This window comes from Diabrotica undecimpunctata, chromosome 4, assembly GCF_040954645.1.
Source record: "Diabrotica undecimpunctata isolate CICGRU chromosome 4, icDiaUnde3, whole genome shotgun sequence".
NCBI lineage: Eukaryota > Metazoa > Arthropoda > Insecta > Coleoptera > Chrysomelidae > Diabrotica > Diabrotica undecimpunctata.
This window is the reverse complement of record NC_092806.1, coordinates 125,069,185-125,087,952: the sequence shown is the minus strand read 5'-3', so window position 1 is coordinate 125,087,952 and position 18,768 is coordinate 125,069,185. Positions and strand designations below refer to the sequence as shown.

Here is an 18,768-nt window from a genome sequence, read left to right as displayed (position 1 = left end):
AGGGATGATTTTTTTCGATGCCGCCACGCCGATACACTAACATAAATGAACTCGTACGACCTTGTGTTTTTAGTGCATTTTTAAAAAACAATATTTTTATTACCACTAAAAGAGTCTTTTCACTTTGCGGTTTTTGGGTTTAAAATAGCTGTGATAAATATAAATTTTTGATAGTTGTTGGTATTCGTATACCACATACATAGGTATTAATTAGTCCATCAGTCTACGGAGTCAAAGAGAAAACAACAAGCGTCAACTTTGGAAATAAGTTAAGTATACCATGAGGACAATTTTTAATGTGGAATAATCTAAAACTAAGGTGCTTTCATTTTAGACTTTGTCGACAATCGAAAAGAGACATTTTCTCAATGAACGTCATAAGTGGAAAATGCGAGAAAAATCTTGACAGACAAATCCTTACATGTGTCCTATCCATACATACGAGTGTCCTATGTATAGGACACTAGTAGTATATTTAGTTTCCTACATTAATATCACTCGAACTTTTTTAGGAATGCTTCATCAAACGTATTCAAACTTGATAGTGTGCTTAGCAGACAAAATTCATGGGGTGTTTTTGTAGTCGGTTGTAAATACTGCAAAAACGCCCTCTCTGTTTTGTCCATACACCATACTATCACTTTTTAATGCTTCTATGTATCATTCCTGAAAAATAATAATCGGGAAAGGGTATTCTACCCGCTTAATTCTTCAAATTTATTGTCCGTCAACATTTTGCGACTCAATGATTTTCGTCGAATTTAAACAAGTATAATATGACTTGATAAACAGGGCACATTTATATAAAAAGTTCATTTGTTATACCGTCCAAACTAGTTAGGCTCATTCGAATGGCGATCACAGATCGATTTCAAATAATACACGGACTAAAACAGGGTGATGGACAGACACCAATACTGCTTAATTTTGCACTGGAAACGTCAGAAGGTAGAAACAATACTTATCTATATAAATGGCATAAAAAGTTTAACTGGCAGTATATGCAGTTGACATAAATATCGTGAGCAAAAATCCTAGTACAAATCCGACCGGAGGGAGCAATACCACCTTACCTGACAGTTGACAAATTGAAAAAGTAAATAGCTTTATCTGTTTAGGGGTCAACATTACAAAGGACGATATAAACGATGTAGAGCTTAGCAGAAGAATCATAATAGCCAATGCGGCATACTTTGCTACTGACCAGATATTTAATTCACGAGACGAACATCACAGGACTAAGATACGCATATTTAATTCATGAGACGTACATCACAGGACTAAGATACGCATCTACAAGACCATAATCCAACCGATAGTAAGCTGTGGATGTGAAACTTGGATGTTGACTCAAAAATCTGTAAACTGCATGGACATGTTTGAAAGAAAGGTACTGAGACTCATATATGCAGGGGAAGAGATCCATTCAGATACCAAAAAAACCACAGAAGGTTGATATAAATCAGGACGCAAGAAATATCGTGGAGGAGAATGACCACAAACCATAACGAACCGAGAGGTTTACTGCGGAGGGCAGGGCTCGAATTCATAGAATGTTTGGATCTTCCAATAAGACGTAAACATATAGTGCTGTTCATAATGTTTATATCTGCCAAATTGGTTTTAACTGCGTCTCGAAAGGAAAATGCCTGAGATTCCGACCATCAAAAATTCCGCCACAACGTTCTTAAGTAAATCACAGAGTTAGATCTTGCTGTTTTTTCTTCGACTCATTTGATGGACTACAGACCATATGTGTTTTGTGTAGAAAAGTTTTTACTAATAAAAATTGGTAAATTGCGGAAAAATAATAAACAGCAATGCTAATCTTATTTAGTAAAGAAAATAAACTATCAAATACATCTCTAACCAACTACTGGGAATGACACGTTGCGACTGAAATAGCTGTGACTTCGATTTATGTATGTAAGTTTATGTCACGCTCTTTAATTCAGATTTTACAGGTTCACATGCTCTTACACGCTCAATTCATACAGGTTAACATAAAAATAAGAAAGTCCAAATTCATTCACGTGTCTTTCAGGGATGACGGGAGACAAGTTGCTTTAATATCTACATCTTCTTGATCAACTCCAAGTTATATTTTGTTCACTGAACCTAGTCTCAACTCTAGTAAATTTAGTAATTCATTTTTTGACATTAGACAAATTTTGACTTTAACTGTAGGTGAATGGATTAATATAAATTGTACCTTTAAGGAAAAAAATATTCATATACGAACATAAAACTGCATCAAATAAAACAAAGGATTACATGTTTATTTTTGAATTTTTTAGTCCTTTATAGATTAGTATTTACAAATATAAAGATTTTAATAAAAATTAATGAATATACATTTCCATTATTGATGATTAATCTTCTTTTTTCAATAGTAAGTTTGTTTCATATATTAATAAGGTGTTTTAGGAATTTTTGTGTTGTATGTTTTCGACAATGAATGTCAAAATATTCCCAAGCTGAGTGAATCGACTAAACAATTAAATCTATACTATAATAAAAAAAAGAGCGTATCCTAAAAATAAAACTAAATACTGAAATCATAATACATGTATAAATTATCAAGCAATTTTAATTTAACGACACAATTCACATATTTACAGCGATAAAAGTGTAATAGGTCTTTGGAAAATCTAATAGACATTACGTAATTTTAGCTAAGAGAGTTAAAAGTTTGCAGTCTTGTGCACATATATTGTTTTCTTGTAAATACAAAATACACCAGAGTGTTTTAGGTAATATTTTAACTTGTTTTTGGAAAATGCACTCATCAAACACTTCGTAAATACGGAGTCCATTGAATTTATTTTTCAATCTTGTGTTTATTTTCTTTTAATTTGCTTTCTATTGCAAAGTTTTTAGGAAATAGCCAGCTTGTGTGTCTGTCGATGTTGTTTGTCACAACCAGTTGGTCGTGGATAGTGACATATAAAAAGCTTTTTGTTCTTTGCTTTTGCTTATTTAGTGCTTTTTAGTAAGGCTTTGCTTTTTTGCTTTTATTTGCTTGGCTTAGACAACTCTAGGCAATCCAGAGCTATGTTTTTGCCGAGCTTTTTTTATATACCATTATAATATTTTGGATAACCCTTTTTCTAGAGCTTCCGCATATTTAGATGATAGGAAGAAGTTTACTGAAGGAGACCAACCAGAGACTGCTGTTGAGAGTTACTTCTACAATGTAAGTGAAAAGAGAATTTCGAATCATCTATAGAAAGTGTCAAAAGTTAATTTTATTTTAGTTTTTTTATTTTGAGAATTAATAGGCAATAGTAATGATAACAAGGCTGATTTGATAATTTCAATGTTTGAATTCAAAATTATAAATTAACAAAAATTAAAAGATTAAACAAATTTTTTTATTTTGTTAAATATTGCTCTACCTAATTCTTATGCTTATTTCTTCTGTATAATCGTTATTCCCGTTTAAAAAATTGTACTTAGATATCTGTATTTTTAAATGTTTTCACTCTTTTATATTTAAAGTATCTTGTGTTTTTGTAATTGTCATAAATTTCGTTTTAAGATTGAATGAACTTTTATCCGCCTAAATGTTTTCGATTGTCCAAATACTTTCCTCACTAACATGTACCCGATCCAGGAGTCTTGTATCGTCTCTACACTGTCATTGGCATACCCAATTCATAAGTTTGCAATTATCCTTTATTCTAATCATTATTTCATAAGTAATGTTGCGAATTATTTTTTATTGGTATGGAATCTTCAATTATTCCCTATGTCAGAAAATTCTTTTCCCATTCGGACATTGACAGTTTGACTCAAATAGATATGAGTTATTATTCTAGTAAGTATCGTATGTTACCTATGTTTGACTCATAAGTTGTTGTAAGAGGTCATTATAACGAATTTATTAAAGGCGTTAGTTTTATCGATGAAACAAATATAAAGTGGTTGAAGAGGTTCTGAACGGTTTTCTTGTGACATGTTATAAGTTAAATATTATATTTATATGGGATTACACCACAATTTATTGTAATAAAAGTTACATTTTACATTTTTTTTGACTTTTCGATCTCCAATCCGAAAATCCAAGTTATTTTAACCTTCAATTGTTTATTAGTTGGCGCTTTGTTTCAGTCAATTTGACAGGTGACTTACTTGGCCTGTAGCTATATAAGCAAATAGCCAATAATTGACTTTAAATTTTGAGGGTGATGCTCGGATTGATATCAAATTCTGATTTCTGTGTAAACACACCAAAAATCAGAATTTGATATCAATCCGAGGGTACATTACGCTCATTTTGAATCCAAAACATGGCTATTTGCCCATAATAAGATCGAGGCCAAGTAAGTCACCTGTCAAATTTAATGAAACAAAGCTCTTATTAATAAATTAATTAAAAATTAAAAATTAATAAACAACTACAGGTTAAAATATCTCAAAAAACAAAATTGTTTAGTAATAATCATTTTTGAAAAGGATTTCCGGATTGAAGATCGAATCGTTAAAACAAACGTAATATAATTTTTATTGCAATCAATTGTGGTTTAGTCCAATATAAATATATTTGAAATAAATTGGTTGATTGATATCCAGGAATGAATTTGTACATCAAATCCGAATAATGTCTCTGCAAGTCCAAGTTTGGCATCCCTAAATCCAAAATTGGATTCAGTACTCTGTTGTAGCAGTTATGTATCAACCTTGTTTCACCAATGAGAAGGCGCCTTACTTGTGATTACTAATAGTTTTTCAGGCCACCTCTTCTGTTTGAGAAAACTATTGGCCACCAAACCCTGGTTACATAGCTTATCAAGCTCTATTCTATGATTTGACAGTACATTTCCTAGTCTGATGTCACATTCATTTAAGTTTTACTATTTCACTCTGAACGGTTCGAGAAGTTCAGCGATTCGACATGTTTAGCATTTCAGATAATATTTCTAGATCATATTTATTTTATGCTTACTTCTGATCTTTGATCTTAGTCCGCCTTCTTCTTACTTCAGACAAGATACTACTTTACTCTGACACTTGGTTTCCAGAGGTTTTCAGGTTACCAGAAACCTTGGTTTCTTCTTCTAGTGCTGACTCCACTAATAAAGATTGGCTATAACCATTGAAAATTCGTCTCTATCTTCTGCTTTTCTTAAAAGGGTCTCTGTCTAACCTGGTCTACCAGGTCCTGGTCTACCAGGACGCCTTTTTTCTTTGATGTTACCCTTCATAATCAGCTTCAACAACTCGTACTTATCATTTCTAAATATCCGATATCGGATTTGCAGATTGTCTTTGGTTACTCAGAAATTTCCTTATCTCCAAAAAGGCTGCTCTACATTGCTCTATTCTTAATAGAATTTCTGATTTCAGATCTAGATCTTCAGTAATCCAGACTCCTAAGTATTTAATTTTTGCCAATTGTTCAATATCTTAGTTTTTTATCTGGACCCTTGTTATAACTTTACTCCTCTGACTGATAACTATGGTTTCGGTTTTCTTTATGTTTATTGTTAAACCAAACTGTTCCCCAGTATCACAAATTATATTTAGTAGCGTCTGCAGATCTTTCTCAATGTTATGTTTAACTTTGTCGAAAGCTTTCTCATAGTCTATAAATGCGACGGGAAGATCTTTTTGTTGGTCTCGACATTGTTTATCAAGAGTTGCGAATCTATGCAGAGCCGAAGCCATTACGAAAGAGAAACTGTCTATTACTCATATCCGCTTCACACTTTCTGAATATACTTGCATGTATAACCTTTAAAAATGTTTTCAATAATTGTGACATTAATCTGATTAATCTATAGTCATTTGTTTGGGATTCTTGTAGCGGAACAAAGGTCGATAGAGATACCACGGTAACAAACCATATTTTTCATTAAACTCTACCCAGACGGCATGTGATCTAGATAAAAGGCGTCAACTGTCTTGAGCGGAATTTCTGCTGGATATACTGATGTCTGGTTTTTTTATTATTGTACATTTTCGATTAGCCTAACCTTCTGGCTCAGATTTTAGTGTTCATGATTACTTCGTAGCTAGGTCCGACGACTTTACGTGCCCTCCGATGCACGGCGGCGGCTCAGATAAATTAGAAATTGAAAACTTTCTGGTGTCTGTGTCGGGAATCGAACCCGAGCTTGGTAAGCCAGTATCTAGGTGTCTGGTATAGATATAGTAAGCTCCAATCCTCTAAAATGCAGCCCACTAATCTTTGTGATGTTTAAGTTATTATCCATAAGAGGTTTCTTCTGTCTGCATGGTTTCCTCCTCGGTCTCTTACGTGGAAGTAATTGTCAAAGGCTTTGATTCATTAATGTCCGCAAGTGGCGTAAATATCATTTTATGTACCCATCCATGGTAGAGCATGTTGTATGTTCTCTATTTTATTCTCAGGCATTTTTTTGTCCGAATAGTTCTTGGAATAGTTATTGCTGTCTATTCCCATTAGATCAGTTTTGCAACTTCCACCATCACAATCTTTTGGGAAGCAAGTTACAGCTCTTTTCTGTAATTTTCTAGAGCTTTTCTCTGGGAGTGCTGCTGATAGAGGCATTTCGCTTAGTAGCCTGTGTCGCATCAGTTTTCCACTGAGAAAGAGCTAAATGTTACGGTGGTGTGACCACCTTTCTAGTCCCAACAGCTTGCTTCTTTATGTTGCCGAACTTCTTGCTTTGACCTCTTGATGCTCAGTACCGAGTTACTTTAAGTTTCTCGGTGTTTTGTGTAAGAGTATGCAATTCACCTTCTAATGTTGGTTTCTGGTTGGAGACTTTTCTTTTTCTTAGATTGTTATACATTCTTCTTCTTAGTTCAAGCTAGATACTTCAATCCCTGCCAGCTGGTCATAAGGCCCTTGTACCATATTTGTTTTTTCCTATTAAACTCCTCAACGAAGGCCAACAGTTTTCTCATTGGTAGTTTAAGGATCTCTTCTGATTCAGGTCTCAGTTGACTAACGAATTCCTGCCTTTCATCACCCAGCACGTTGCATTTGCATGGGATGTATATGGCAGTCTCTTCCATTCACCTTCCTTTCATTCACCTTTCTTCCATTCACCTTACCTAATTTTTATAGGTGTTTTCTTAAAACGACAATGCCCAGTCACCATTTTGGTGACCGTTTTAATCGCTTGTTTATTGAGGTTCATCGAATTGTCCGAGAGTATTTTATCAATATTCTTGAATATTTTCTTATTCTGGATTTGCCATTGAGTGGCTCTTCATTTTTTTATGATTTATCAGCCTCTTCTGAGCCTCCTTTCTTGTAACATCTTTGGTGATTCCACACAATGGTTCTAGGCCTACAAAGTTTCTGTCGAAGCCTTGGTTTGCCAATACATCTCGTTCTTTCTCATGCACCCCTTCATGACGCGGCACCCATATTAAAGACACTTATTTCCAGGTTGTTGAGGACATCTTTGCAGTTCCTTACCAGTTTTTATTTGGTGAGTGGATTCTTTACAGCCAAATTAGCCGTTCATCTATTTGTATAAATGAATATATTCTTATTGGAAGTAGTTTTGTGAGTTTTTGTGAATGAGTTTATCTTGCGTGTTACTATTCTTGTATCCAGTGGCAACCGTCTACCTGGTCCAAGTCATATCTTCACCTCAAGCTGGAACAGCACGATGAGCAATTTTTACTTTGTTGTGGCTGTATTTTTTATTGTTTCTAGTATGATAATGCTTGTGGTGCGAGGTTAAACGTCATCTGATTTCACTTTTCAATTGTTTTTATTAGATATTTCCAAACGGAGACATAAGCGGGACTACTCGCGTATAATTTTGTCCTAAATTCTAATAGAACCTATTAAGAATCTAATATCTGACGTTGTTCTAAAAAAATCTTATAGACTTCTCTATAGAAAGCCATTTTACAAATGTGTTTTAGAAATAGAAACTAAATTTGAAAGTGTTCAAAGTTAAAATATAAATTCATTGCGATTTCCTATACAATATATTCACATTGTATTGACGTAAATAATATGATATTGATTGAATATTGAAATGAAAATATAGATGATTCCAATTCTTTTTTCAGCTGCTTCTATTATATAAGTCTAGTTGGTTGGTCGCCCAAGGAAACTAGTTTATATTGGCCACAGGCTTTGCTTACTATTTAGTTGGCCAATATACTAAATGTTTTATATTTTTAAATGTTTAAACAAGTGGGATTTTTCATGGATGTCTCAAAAATACATCATTATGTACACAAGATAATTTTTTATTTGTTAGTCATTGATCAGTTAATAAATTCAAATTACCCTCTACAGTTTATTATAAACTTAATTATATTAAAGACAAGATTGACTGATTTTCTTTAAAATTGTTTTTGTAAAAATAGGCCCAAATTTTATAGAAGGGCCTTTTAAAAAAATAATGGAACTATCATAAAAAATCCCATTTACCAGGTCTAAGTGTTTCACAAATAATAATCGTTTGGGTTACTTATTGAAAACTGACACTTAGGAACTGGATGAAGGAGTCACGTCAGGTGTATTCTACGATCTTAGCAGTGGAACACAGGTTTGTTATCCTTTCTATCAAAATCGTCGTTGAGATTATGTTTTATCCTTTTCCATCATATCTAATATTTATACAAGGTTTTTTAGTACTATCTTTTTTAACACGTTAACCCGTGGAATAATATTAGTGGTATGAGTAAACGGTTACTAGGTTCAGTATAAGGTATGTATTTTACTTTTCATTTTTGATAGGGCACCAATATAAAATAAAAAATATCCAATATATTGTTCCACGTTAATGTAACATGACATTTATTGATCACCAGTCTTTAAATTAACTAACTTTTACTAATATCATCAGTCGTTGGCACTATTCAAGGAAGATAGTACTAGAACCGATATTTTAAGTACCTTTTAAACAATTTATCACAAAAAGGAATGTTACCTGTATTGTGTTATCCTTCCCTACAAATCCTTTCTCCAAATTAACCGTTTTTCCAATGTGGAAACCTCAACCGCAAAATGTTTAACTGGGAATATCAAGAAATTGCAGTCTGGAAGATAACTGGCTATTTGAAAAATTGTATTTGCCGTGTCGAAATAAATAATGATAAATACTCTTCACGCTAACGACTTACAGCATACTTGTTGACTACTTCTTGGTAGATCAGAAACTTAAATATATGCCACAAAAAATTCAATGAACAATTAGTTAATAATTGACATTTTGATCAAATTTTATCCTGGATAAAGGGTAAATTCTTTGCAATTAAATTCCTTATTAAAAGTTGCTTGTGCAATTAGTAATAAAAATCAATGTACAAAAATGAAGATTCACAAAAAAAATTGTGAAAATATTGTTTTAGTAGTATGCTTATGGGGAAAATTTAAAGATGTATTCAAAACAATGGTATAACAAAAATGGGATAGTTGTTTTTCCATGATAATTTCGCAATCCAGGGGTCCTATTTTCGAATTCAATCGATTTTTTTCGTACATGAGTTAACTCGAAAGAAAAATTTCGTATACGAATTTGAATCTGTATTTTTGAACGTCCTTCGAAATTTTATACGTATACTAAAAGAATTTGCACCGGCAATACTGCAAATTCGAACAACCAAAACTTAAATAATAAAAAAAGAAGAATAATTGACAGTTTTACTTAACCTAGTCTATGGTGAATTTGTTATCTAAAACAAGAAGTAAAAAAGGGCATGAAATATGGTGGTTCAGTGTCGGCCGAACAAAAAAAAGCCATTCTATCAACTCTATCAAGTCTCTCAACTCCATTGTGAGGGGCCTTGTTAATCTGTACAATTTTTGAAATTGTACATCCGAATAGTCCTCTAGAGGGTTAAGAATGGGTTGGTAAACTTGCCTCTTCGTTCCGCTAATATTATCGCCTCGGCAAGGGCGTTAACTATTTCTTTCTATTAAAAAATTATTTAAACCACCCATTAAAAACAAAGTTCAATGTAAAAATGTGGTATTAATGTAAATTTTATTGTATTGTTCAATCTAAAACAACGATTAAAAACTATCAGCTGAAATTTTATCTGACTTACACAGGCCCAGTGACAACTGAAATGACAACAATTACTTTGATCGTATACTAGCATCGAAATTCGAATGGTTCATACTCATTCGTGTCGCCCTATACGAAAAAATTCGTATACGTACTATTCGAAAATACAAAAAACTGGATTTCGATTTGTTTAATTTTAATTTTTGATCAACATATCCAAAATTTGATATAACTATTGTATATCTATCAATGTATAAACATCATCAATCGTTTTTCAAACTGCTAAAATTGGTTTGCTATGCTTTAAAAAAATGTCGATATGAATAAGGCAGATAAAATTAAATTATACTAATTATTTTTTTGTATTACCAAATAAGAAAATAAATTGTTTTTGTATTTCGAAAACAATTACTGGAGTGAAAATCAAAACGTCAAAGTAAACGCATTTTCAACTAAAATTGTGGTTAATTCCAATTACAGATACAAATAACTGATTTAATGTGAAAAATGTTTTTTTTTTTCAATTCAAAAGTAATTTTTATAATTTTTGTAGAATATAACTTTTTAAACAATGTTTAGCAATATGAAATTTTTTTATTAATGTTTATACAGAAAAATTAGATGATGAATGTTTTAATCGTATAATCAAATTTGATTAAAAAATACTTTTATAGCTAGAGTTCGAAAGCTCGTTTACTTTTCTACACGTAAACAAGTCTGCCATTTATATAACAAATAATTTTCCACACGTTTAAAAAATTTTTGGACACAACTGCATAATTATTATGCAAAAATAGAAAAAAATGTGTCGCGTTTTTCTTCAGCTTATTGTTTTGTAGATTCAAAGTTAAAATTTTTTATACCAAATTTTCAGAGTTCAGAGTTTTTCGATTTTCTCTAAGAAAAATTTCAAAACGTTATTTTTACAATTTTTTGCGATGTTTCCAGTTTTTTACGAATTGCACAAATAATTTTTAAAATGTAATTTAATTATAAACAATTTTTTTTATCAAATTTTGTCTTCTGTTTGATACTTTTCCTAGATATTCAGGATAAAATGTTTAAATAAGGTATGTATGTTCAAATTCTAGGTATAAACAACCTTCGGGAGACAATTTTTTATTAAAATCCTTTATAAAAGGTATATAATTAAAAAACCCAATCGGGCTATGTCATAAAGACAAGTACGACATAGTCGTTTATGACATTGGGTTTTTTAATTATATACCTTATATAAAGGATTTTAATAAAAAAATTTTGTGATACATGGCATAAAGGAATTTAGTCCCTGTGAATTCTTCAATAATCTATGGTCCTATTGACTAAAGCAAACCTAAACAGATGCCAAGGTGGCTAAATATTTTCTTGTTATATAGATAAAAATAAACTGAAAAACTATGATGGAATTAGGAACCATAAAATGTACATAACATTATAAAGACTTGATCGATGAAGTAAAAGAGTTTCTAAACTAAATAGCTTTATTTAATTCAAATTTAAGTGTACAAACTTATGGATATTTTGTCCTTACATTTAAGTAACAATTAAAATAGTAAACATACCCGAATCTTGTGCAATCATTGACACCAAAATGCTGGAAAAAATAATATATGTATAAATGTATAAATAGTTAGATCAAAAATACGTAAATAAATTTTACAATATTTTTTTAGAAATTTATAAAAAATGCCTTCACGAACAATAAACAATATTTTTCTAATTGTAAACTGAAGCAGCCAACCACTTATAAACGAGGTAGAGTACAGATTTTATAAGGAACGTAACGGACCTTCCCACTAACTACCTTAAAAAATGCTTCTTATGAAATAGAAGGCGAAGAAGAAGAACTTTCTTCGAACTAATTCCGACTTTACTAACTAGATGCGAAACTACGTCATTTTGCGGAAGTTCCTGGAAAATGATAAATCCACATATCTCTAGACATATCTACAAACACGCTTAATGCAAGCAATGACATATATTTATTTTATCTACTCTGCTGTACCACATCCTATGCTTTTGTTCAAAATACTCATACATAAAACCAATATGTAACGATAAGACTTCCAAGGAGAATTGAAATACTATTATAAAAGTTATACCTCAATCAACCATGGGAGCTTCTATACTTCGCCTAGCTCAGTATCTCAAGTGTGAGTTCGTCATGTCTTAAACTAGGAATCAAACTTGAACCCTTAGCTGATAGCAAATAAAACAATTTTTAACTAATCATATTTATTAAAAACAGGAAACAATCAACCCTGCCAATGCTTAACAATGAATATAGTGAGGGTGATACTTAAGGCAACGATGGCACCAATGGGCTGCTTTTGTGTTGTCCCAATTAAGTGGTTAGGTCCTCCAATAGATTCGATAAATATTTATAATACGGCCAGTAAAATGATACGGCATACGGCCAATTAATACAGCCAATAAACCGTGAATATGGTCGATAAATACAGCCAATAAACCCAAGAGAATGTTGCAGACCATAAAATCTGTCGTTTCAGAATCTGAGTGTTGCAGACATAAAAGTGTGGAAGAATGGGAATTCATGTATACGTTAACTTTCGCTGTAAAATATTTATTGCACAAGGTGAAGACGACCTAGGTTTATAAATAGAACATTAGTACAAAAGAAATGGGAGATTCGCAGAAAGGTCTGGAGAGAACGGTTGAAAGAAGGAATATAGTGAAAACTGACAATTCTTACAAGTACTATTTATTGTATAATCGAAGAATAAAGTTAAATCTAATTAAAATAATACTAATAATACAAAAACAAACAAGAGATAGTAGAAGAGAACCGAAAGGTCTCAACAGGAGCAAACAAATATCTTAATTAGTCTTAGTTTGGATCTGGGTATGTGTGGAGCAGTGATATGTAGAAATACGGTTTGCTCCCAAAGTCTGCTGATTAATTCCTTTATGTGTCGTGAGTGATTCTCACAATTAAAAAACGTGTGATTCACACTTTCACACAATTCAATTTCGCACTACTATTTTAGATTTATAGGCACGAAAATTGCAATGATTCAGTCTCTGCAATTAAAAATTACTTTTTTTATATTTTTACAGAGACAATGCCGCGTTAGTCAATGGAGCGATTAGTTATCTTTTTTAAATCTACAGTTTTTTGATATATTTAAGAAGAAAGAGTACAGTTTTAACAGTACAGTCACTTTTAACACAAGTACATGTACAGTATATCTTCCAGACTGTTCCGACGGCGCCAACGTTATTAATATAGATGAAACTTCCATCGGGATATTTGGTTCTCGGTTGATGCAGATTTGGACTCCTTCATTTTAGTTGCTGATTGAATTGGTTATTAAAAACTGTTTAATGTCATGTTTAATTTTAGCGTACCAATCCTTTTTATTAAAAAGCCAGAACGTACACCAAGATTCTATTTTAAAATTACTTTTATGTAAGTACTGTAATATGGTGGTTAATACATGGTGGGTAATTTTCTTTGTTTAGTTCTGGTTTCCGATTTCGCTTCAAGCTAAATTTTTATTGGTCTAAGTGTAATCACTAACTTTTTAACTTTTAAACTTACTAATTTAGGCTATTCCGTTTTATCTAGCCTCAAAATAACTACTACTCAAAATTGGTTCGGGAGTTGAGGGTAAACAGTGGACTATCTGTCACAGTACCTTAAGCAAAAGGTAAAATTAACATTCAAGAGATTGCGCTTAAAACATTGAGTGGTACACATTTATTTACATTATTTTAAAATATTGAGCAATTGTTATTATAACCAATAGTTGTTTGCCGAGTTTTGTTTTCCAAATTGACAGGTGATTCTTGGCCTCGATCTTGTAGGCAATAGCCATGCTTTTAGTTGAAAATTCTGAGGGAGTGTTTGTATTTTGTATCCTCACGTTGATATAAAGTCTTTGACTTTCTATTAATCCGCGAATGTTGGTATATTCTTGTTGCTGACTTCTTTTAGTATTGGCAACTATAGTCTGCTACATTCTGCTGATGGGTTTGTTACACATTTTTCTTCAGTAAAATAGAAGTGGCTTCTGTGATTTCTGTTCTCTTTTTCATGTTTGTTTCTTTTATGACACGTTTACATATCTGTGATTTGTCGAAGTCTCTGTTTTTGATGTATGTTTTATGGTTGTTTTATACTGGCAATTAGTGGTCTTGCGGCCACATAAAAATTATTGCATTCACAGGGTATTTTATAGATGCATTTTATAGTTCTTTCATCTCACTTTTATGTTGATAGGTTTGGTTTTGGACAAATTAGATCTCAGTGTCTTGATTGTTTTGAATGCTGCTGTGATATTTATTTCCTATTATTTTTAATTTTTCTGATAAGCCCTTCACTTATCGTATTGTTGTTACTTGAATCCCTTCTTATGAGAGTTTCTGGATTGCTTATGATGTTTTGTTAATTTACTTTCTTCAATCTTGTGAAATTTTTCTAAAATGATAATAATAATTTGATAATTCCCTTTTTGATATTTATGTTGTGGTTTGAGTGGTAATTTAAATATCTGTTAGTGTGGGTTGGTTTTCTGTAAACCTTGGTTGCATATCCTACATCCTCTTTTAGGACACATCCAGAAAAGCAAGTGAGTTATTGATTTCTTTTTCCGTGGTGAATTTGATGATTGATTCTTCTTTACTATGGATGTCCATCAGAAACGTATTCAATGTTTCTGATCCAAATGGAGAATAAGTTCAGATGCCAAGTAGGTCACCTGCCAATTTGGAAAACAATAACCACGAAACAACTATTAGTTATAATAACAGTTGCTCATTATTTCAAAATAATCTTTTTGAAAACGATTTCCGGAGTGGAAATCGAAACATCGAAAGTCAAATAATTATAAAATATAATTTTCATTACAATCAATTTTAGCTGAATCCCACATGAACATAACAATTGAATGGAATTCTTAAACGGATCACTCATATACAATGATAAACTTAAAAAACACTTTATTAGATCTAATTTAGACCGTATGAATGTACATTATGATATAACAAAGCTTTTTTAAATATTGGCGAAAAACGAAACCACGATTAAATTAACTGATTTTTCACTAACTTCACTATCAAATAAGTCGTGCTTGCTGCACCTAATGCATAACCCAATTCTTAAGCTTATATGATACTAATCAAAGTTTTTAACTATTCCAAATTGTTTCAACCGAAAAGTGTGCCATACGTTTTTCAAGTGGAACAAATCCGATGGAAATACAGAACTCGATACTAATATGATTACACTTAGTACGCTTCTATGGTGTATGTTATCAAGAAATACTGACTGAAAACAGGCAAGGAAAGTTATATAATTAATCTCCATAAAACTTAAATTAAGAATCCATTATATTATAATTTTGGATTTCCCTTTAATTGGCGCCATCTGTTGACGAGACCGCTTTACAAAACAGTGCAATCAGTCGGAGCGACTGATCAGAATGGAAATATTTTGGATCAGAAGTGGTCTTAAAATGTTCTTCCATTCATTTTAAATACAATGGCAATATCCTTTATTTATCCTTTTCGTTTGCATCTAGTTTTCATATATCTTTATATTTCTTTTTCGTAGTTACTCCTAACCCTACCATGATTTCTTTGGTATATCATTGTTCTTTTTTTTGGATAATGTTTTAAACTTTCCCCTATTGTATGTAATCGTGCAAGATATAAAGATCACGTCAGCTTTAATTATTTTGAACAGTCTTCTCCACTTTTTCCATGGTAAGTTTTCATTTTCTGGCCTTTTAGTTTGCACAATTTATATTTTTAAAATTTTTCTTCTCATCTATATACATTACATTCTTCTTCTTCATGTACCATATCCTTTCAGAACTGTCGTTACCATCCTAGCTATCTTAATCTGCTAAATAGCATGCTTATATCAATACCATACCAATCTTGCAAGTTCTTGTATAATATTTTGTAGCAATCTACATTTGGGACCTCTCAATAAATGTCCGAAGTACGCCAGATTTCACTTCTTGATGCTTTTTATAATCTCAGTAGTCTTGCTGAGACGTTCTAGTATTTTTGAGCTTTGAATCTTCTCCACCCAAGAAATTTTCAAAATTCTACTATAGCACCACATTTCGAAAGCCTCAAGGTGATTTAGATAATTTTTATTCACAGTCCAAGATTCGACACCATAAAGTAAGACCGAAAACACGTAGCAGCGAAGTAGCGAAGTAGAATCCACAATGCATACATTGCATTGCCCAGCATTTTATTCTGTTATATTTTATTAATCGCATTGTTTCCCATAATATTTTAGATTGATGAGAAATTCTTTAACATAGACTAATATAGACTATTATCCCAAATAAAATCAAAACTAAATTTAAAAATCGACATGTATTTGCATTTCTTTCTGTCACATTTTTGAAATATTGAGGGTTGTCAAATGAACAGTGATCAGTCAATATTCGAGTTTTGGAGAAAAAATGGACACCACGTTTATTTAATTTCATGTGTGCTGCTTTATCCACCTGAACTGAAGCTACTTGATTTCAATATAAATTTTCTATGAATTCTGTCGTGTTTCATTTATTAGTTTGGTCCTTATTAATCTATTCAGTTTTCGTGTTTTACTGTATAAAATGTTTTCTCATTGTCGATAGACCACGTATATACATTCTTATATATACGTGGTATATACATTATTATAAAGATATAGTGCCTCCCGAATTAACAGTTCTTGTCGAAAACAAAATTATTCCTTACTCACATCTTGTTCACATTTTGTTCTTTTTCGGTGGTGTATGATTTTGAACGTCAGTTTCAGCATTAGACTGATCAAATGTATGTTGTTCAATTTGTTGGCTTCCATTTTTTTTTATTAGTACCAAGGCAGACTTTAGTCGGTCCTGTTGGACTTCTAAGTTTCGGAAGTTCAAGCAGTTCTGTTTTCCCCAATCATATCTTAAATATAGTGAAACAAGTGTGTTGCCATTTAATAGTCACATAAAATTTTTACCTTATTTGGTCGTCCTGGTATTTCATTGATTTTGTTTTTCACATTGACTTTTTTACATCTTCTTCCACTTCTTCAAACATTCAAAAATTCGTTTTCTCTTTACCTTTACCAGGATTTTGTCCATTGTAATATTCAGTTTTGAAACTATCTACTTGTTCCATGTTTGCATGCGAAAATACACCTTTGTCGTTTTGATTTCCAATCCGAAAGTTGTTCTAATTCCTTATTTAAGAATTGTATATAATTGATAAAATCTACAAATGTTATATTCAATTGGAATCTGTATAAAATATTCCCCTTCTTCTTGATTGCCTTACAACTCGGGGTGAGTCTTCGCCTCGTCCACTATAGCCCTTGATCGTCTTCGATCTCGGGCTTCCATTTCCCATTGTTGTACCGTACTCCTAGATAAATCGGCTTCAACATCATCCTTTCATCTTTTTCTGGGACGGCTTACTGATCTTCTACCGTCTGGTCTCTCAAAAAACACTGTCTTTAGCACTTCTTACTCTGATCTTACAACATGACCTGCACATCTTATTCAGTTAGCTTTTATATGTCTATCGATGTTTTCAGTACCATATAGAGTAACCAATTCAGAATTGCGACGCCTTCTCCACTCTCCTGTCTCCTGTCAATGCATCTCTTTGAGGGCCAAATATTCTGAGACCTTCATTTCAAATACCAGTGACTGTCTTCACTTCCCTGAAGAATTTCCTTACTTGATTCCTCTCACCACTTAAAATATTTCTCGTATTTGCTGTTCTAAGTAGTTCCTCTTTTTAGTTCTGAGTAGTCGCCTTGTCTGTGTTCTTCTTCTGTAAAAATCTGCTTTGTTCTGATCTGTAGGGTTTTGTAGCATTTTCAATCATTTGTGAGTGTTTCTTTCCAGTATTTCCTCGCATTATTTGTCAAACCATTTCTGTTTTGGACGACTCTTTTTCAATGGTTTCCTTCGCTGCTTGTTCTATAACTGATGCATGCTATAACACTCGCTGCCCTGCTTGTTCTAAATTTACAATATGCTCTCCCCCCCCCCCCAGAAATTGGAATCTGTTGCTCAGGGCTACGTGATAATCCAATTCCTTATTTGGTGTTTGAAGAGCTTCTATGTTCCATCTTTCTCTTTGTTCTTGTTGCTCCAGGTTCTTTACTGATATTCGTGTTCTCAACTTAGATTTTACCAGAAAGTGATCACTATCGCTGTCCGCTCCTCTCATACTGCGCGAATTAATAATGCTACAAGAGTGTCTTGCATCAATGAGCACATCGTCTATTTGGTTATGCGTTCTTCCATCATTTAAAATCCATGTGCTCTTGGTAAATTACCTTTCTTTCAAATTGGGTGGGTCAAACAATCATGTTTACGGAACATTAGATGTTTCGAATTGTGTTACCCGTGTTCATTATCATTTGTTGTGTCGTATAAAATATTCAGTGATTAACATTTAGTGCACTAGTCATGGCATTGTGATCTGACTGGATATCAACTCCTGGTTGTTCTTAAACCGTACCGTGTATTCAACTCCTGCGGCGGTTGTTAGTTATAATGAAATTATTTTGATCCCTTGTTTTTATTATCTAATGGCGTTATCCAGATATAATTACATTCTTTTAAGTAACTGGAACCAAATATTCGGTAATAATAATTTTTATCTTGACATAATTATACTAGGCGTCTAAAAATAAAACACTGAAAACTTTTGTTTTCAAAAGTTCCATAAAATTTATTAGAAATTCTTATCACTACAGCCTTTCTCATGTGATCTATTTTTGAATCGGTCGAATCCATCACTTATACTAGATGTCTCTTAGTGT

The 18,768-nt window shown here is 32.3% G+C and overlaps 1 protein-coding gene across 25 annotated transcripts in view; it reads left to right on the top strand.

Annotated features, from left to right (window-relative positions):
* LOC140439960 (heterogeneous nuclear ribonucleoprotein Q-like) overlaps window positions 1–18,768 on the top strand; it is a 144,629-nt gene that overhangs the window by 103,521 nt on the left and 22,340 nt on the right. For 15 of the 25 annotated variants that reach the window (XR_011950766.1, XR_011950763.1, XR_011950764.1 and 12 more), the window contains one exon: window positions 8,451–8,507. The exons of 3 other annotated variants lie outside the window; for them this stretch is intronic. Coding sequence is in view for 16 of the 22 variants with exons in the window: in XM_072530164.1 (XP_072386265.1) it covers window positions 8,451–8,507 (57 nt within the window). In the remaining 6 variants the exon portion in view is untranslated. Of the gene's footprint in view, window positions 1–8,450; window positions 8,508–13,335; window positions 13,402–18,768 lie in introns of all 25 variants that reach the window. 7 more of the 25 variants (XM_072530172.1, XM_072530170.1, XM_072530167.1 and 4 more) reach the window with 1 other exon arrangement.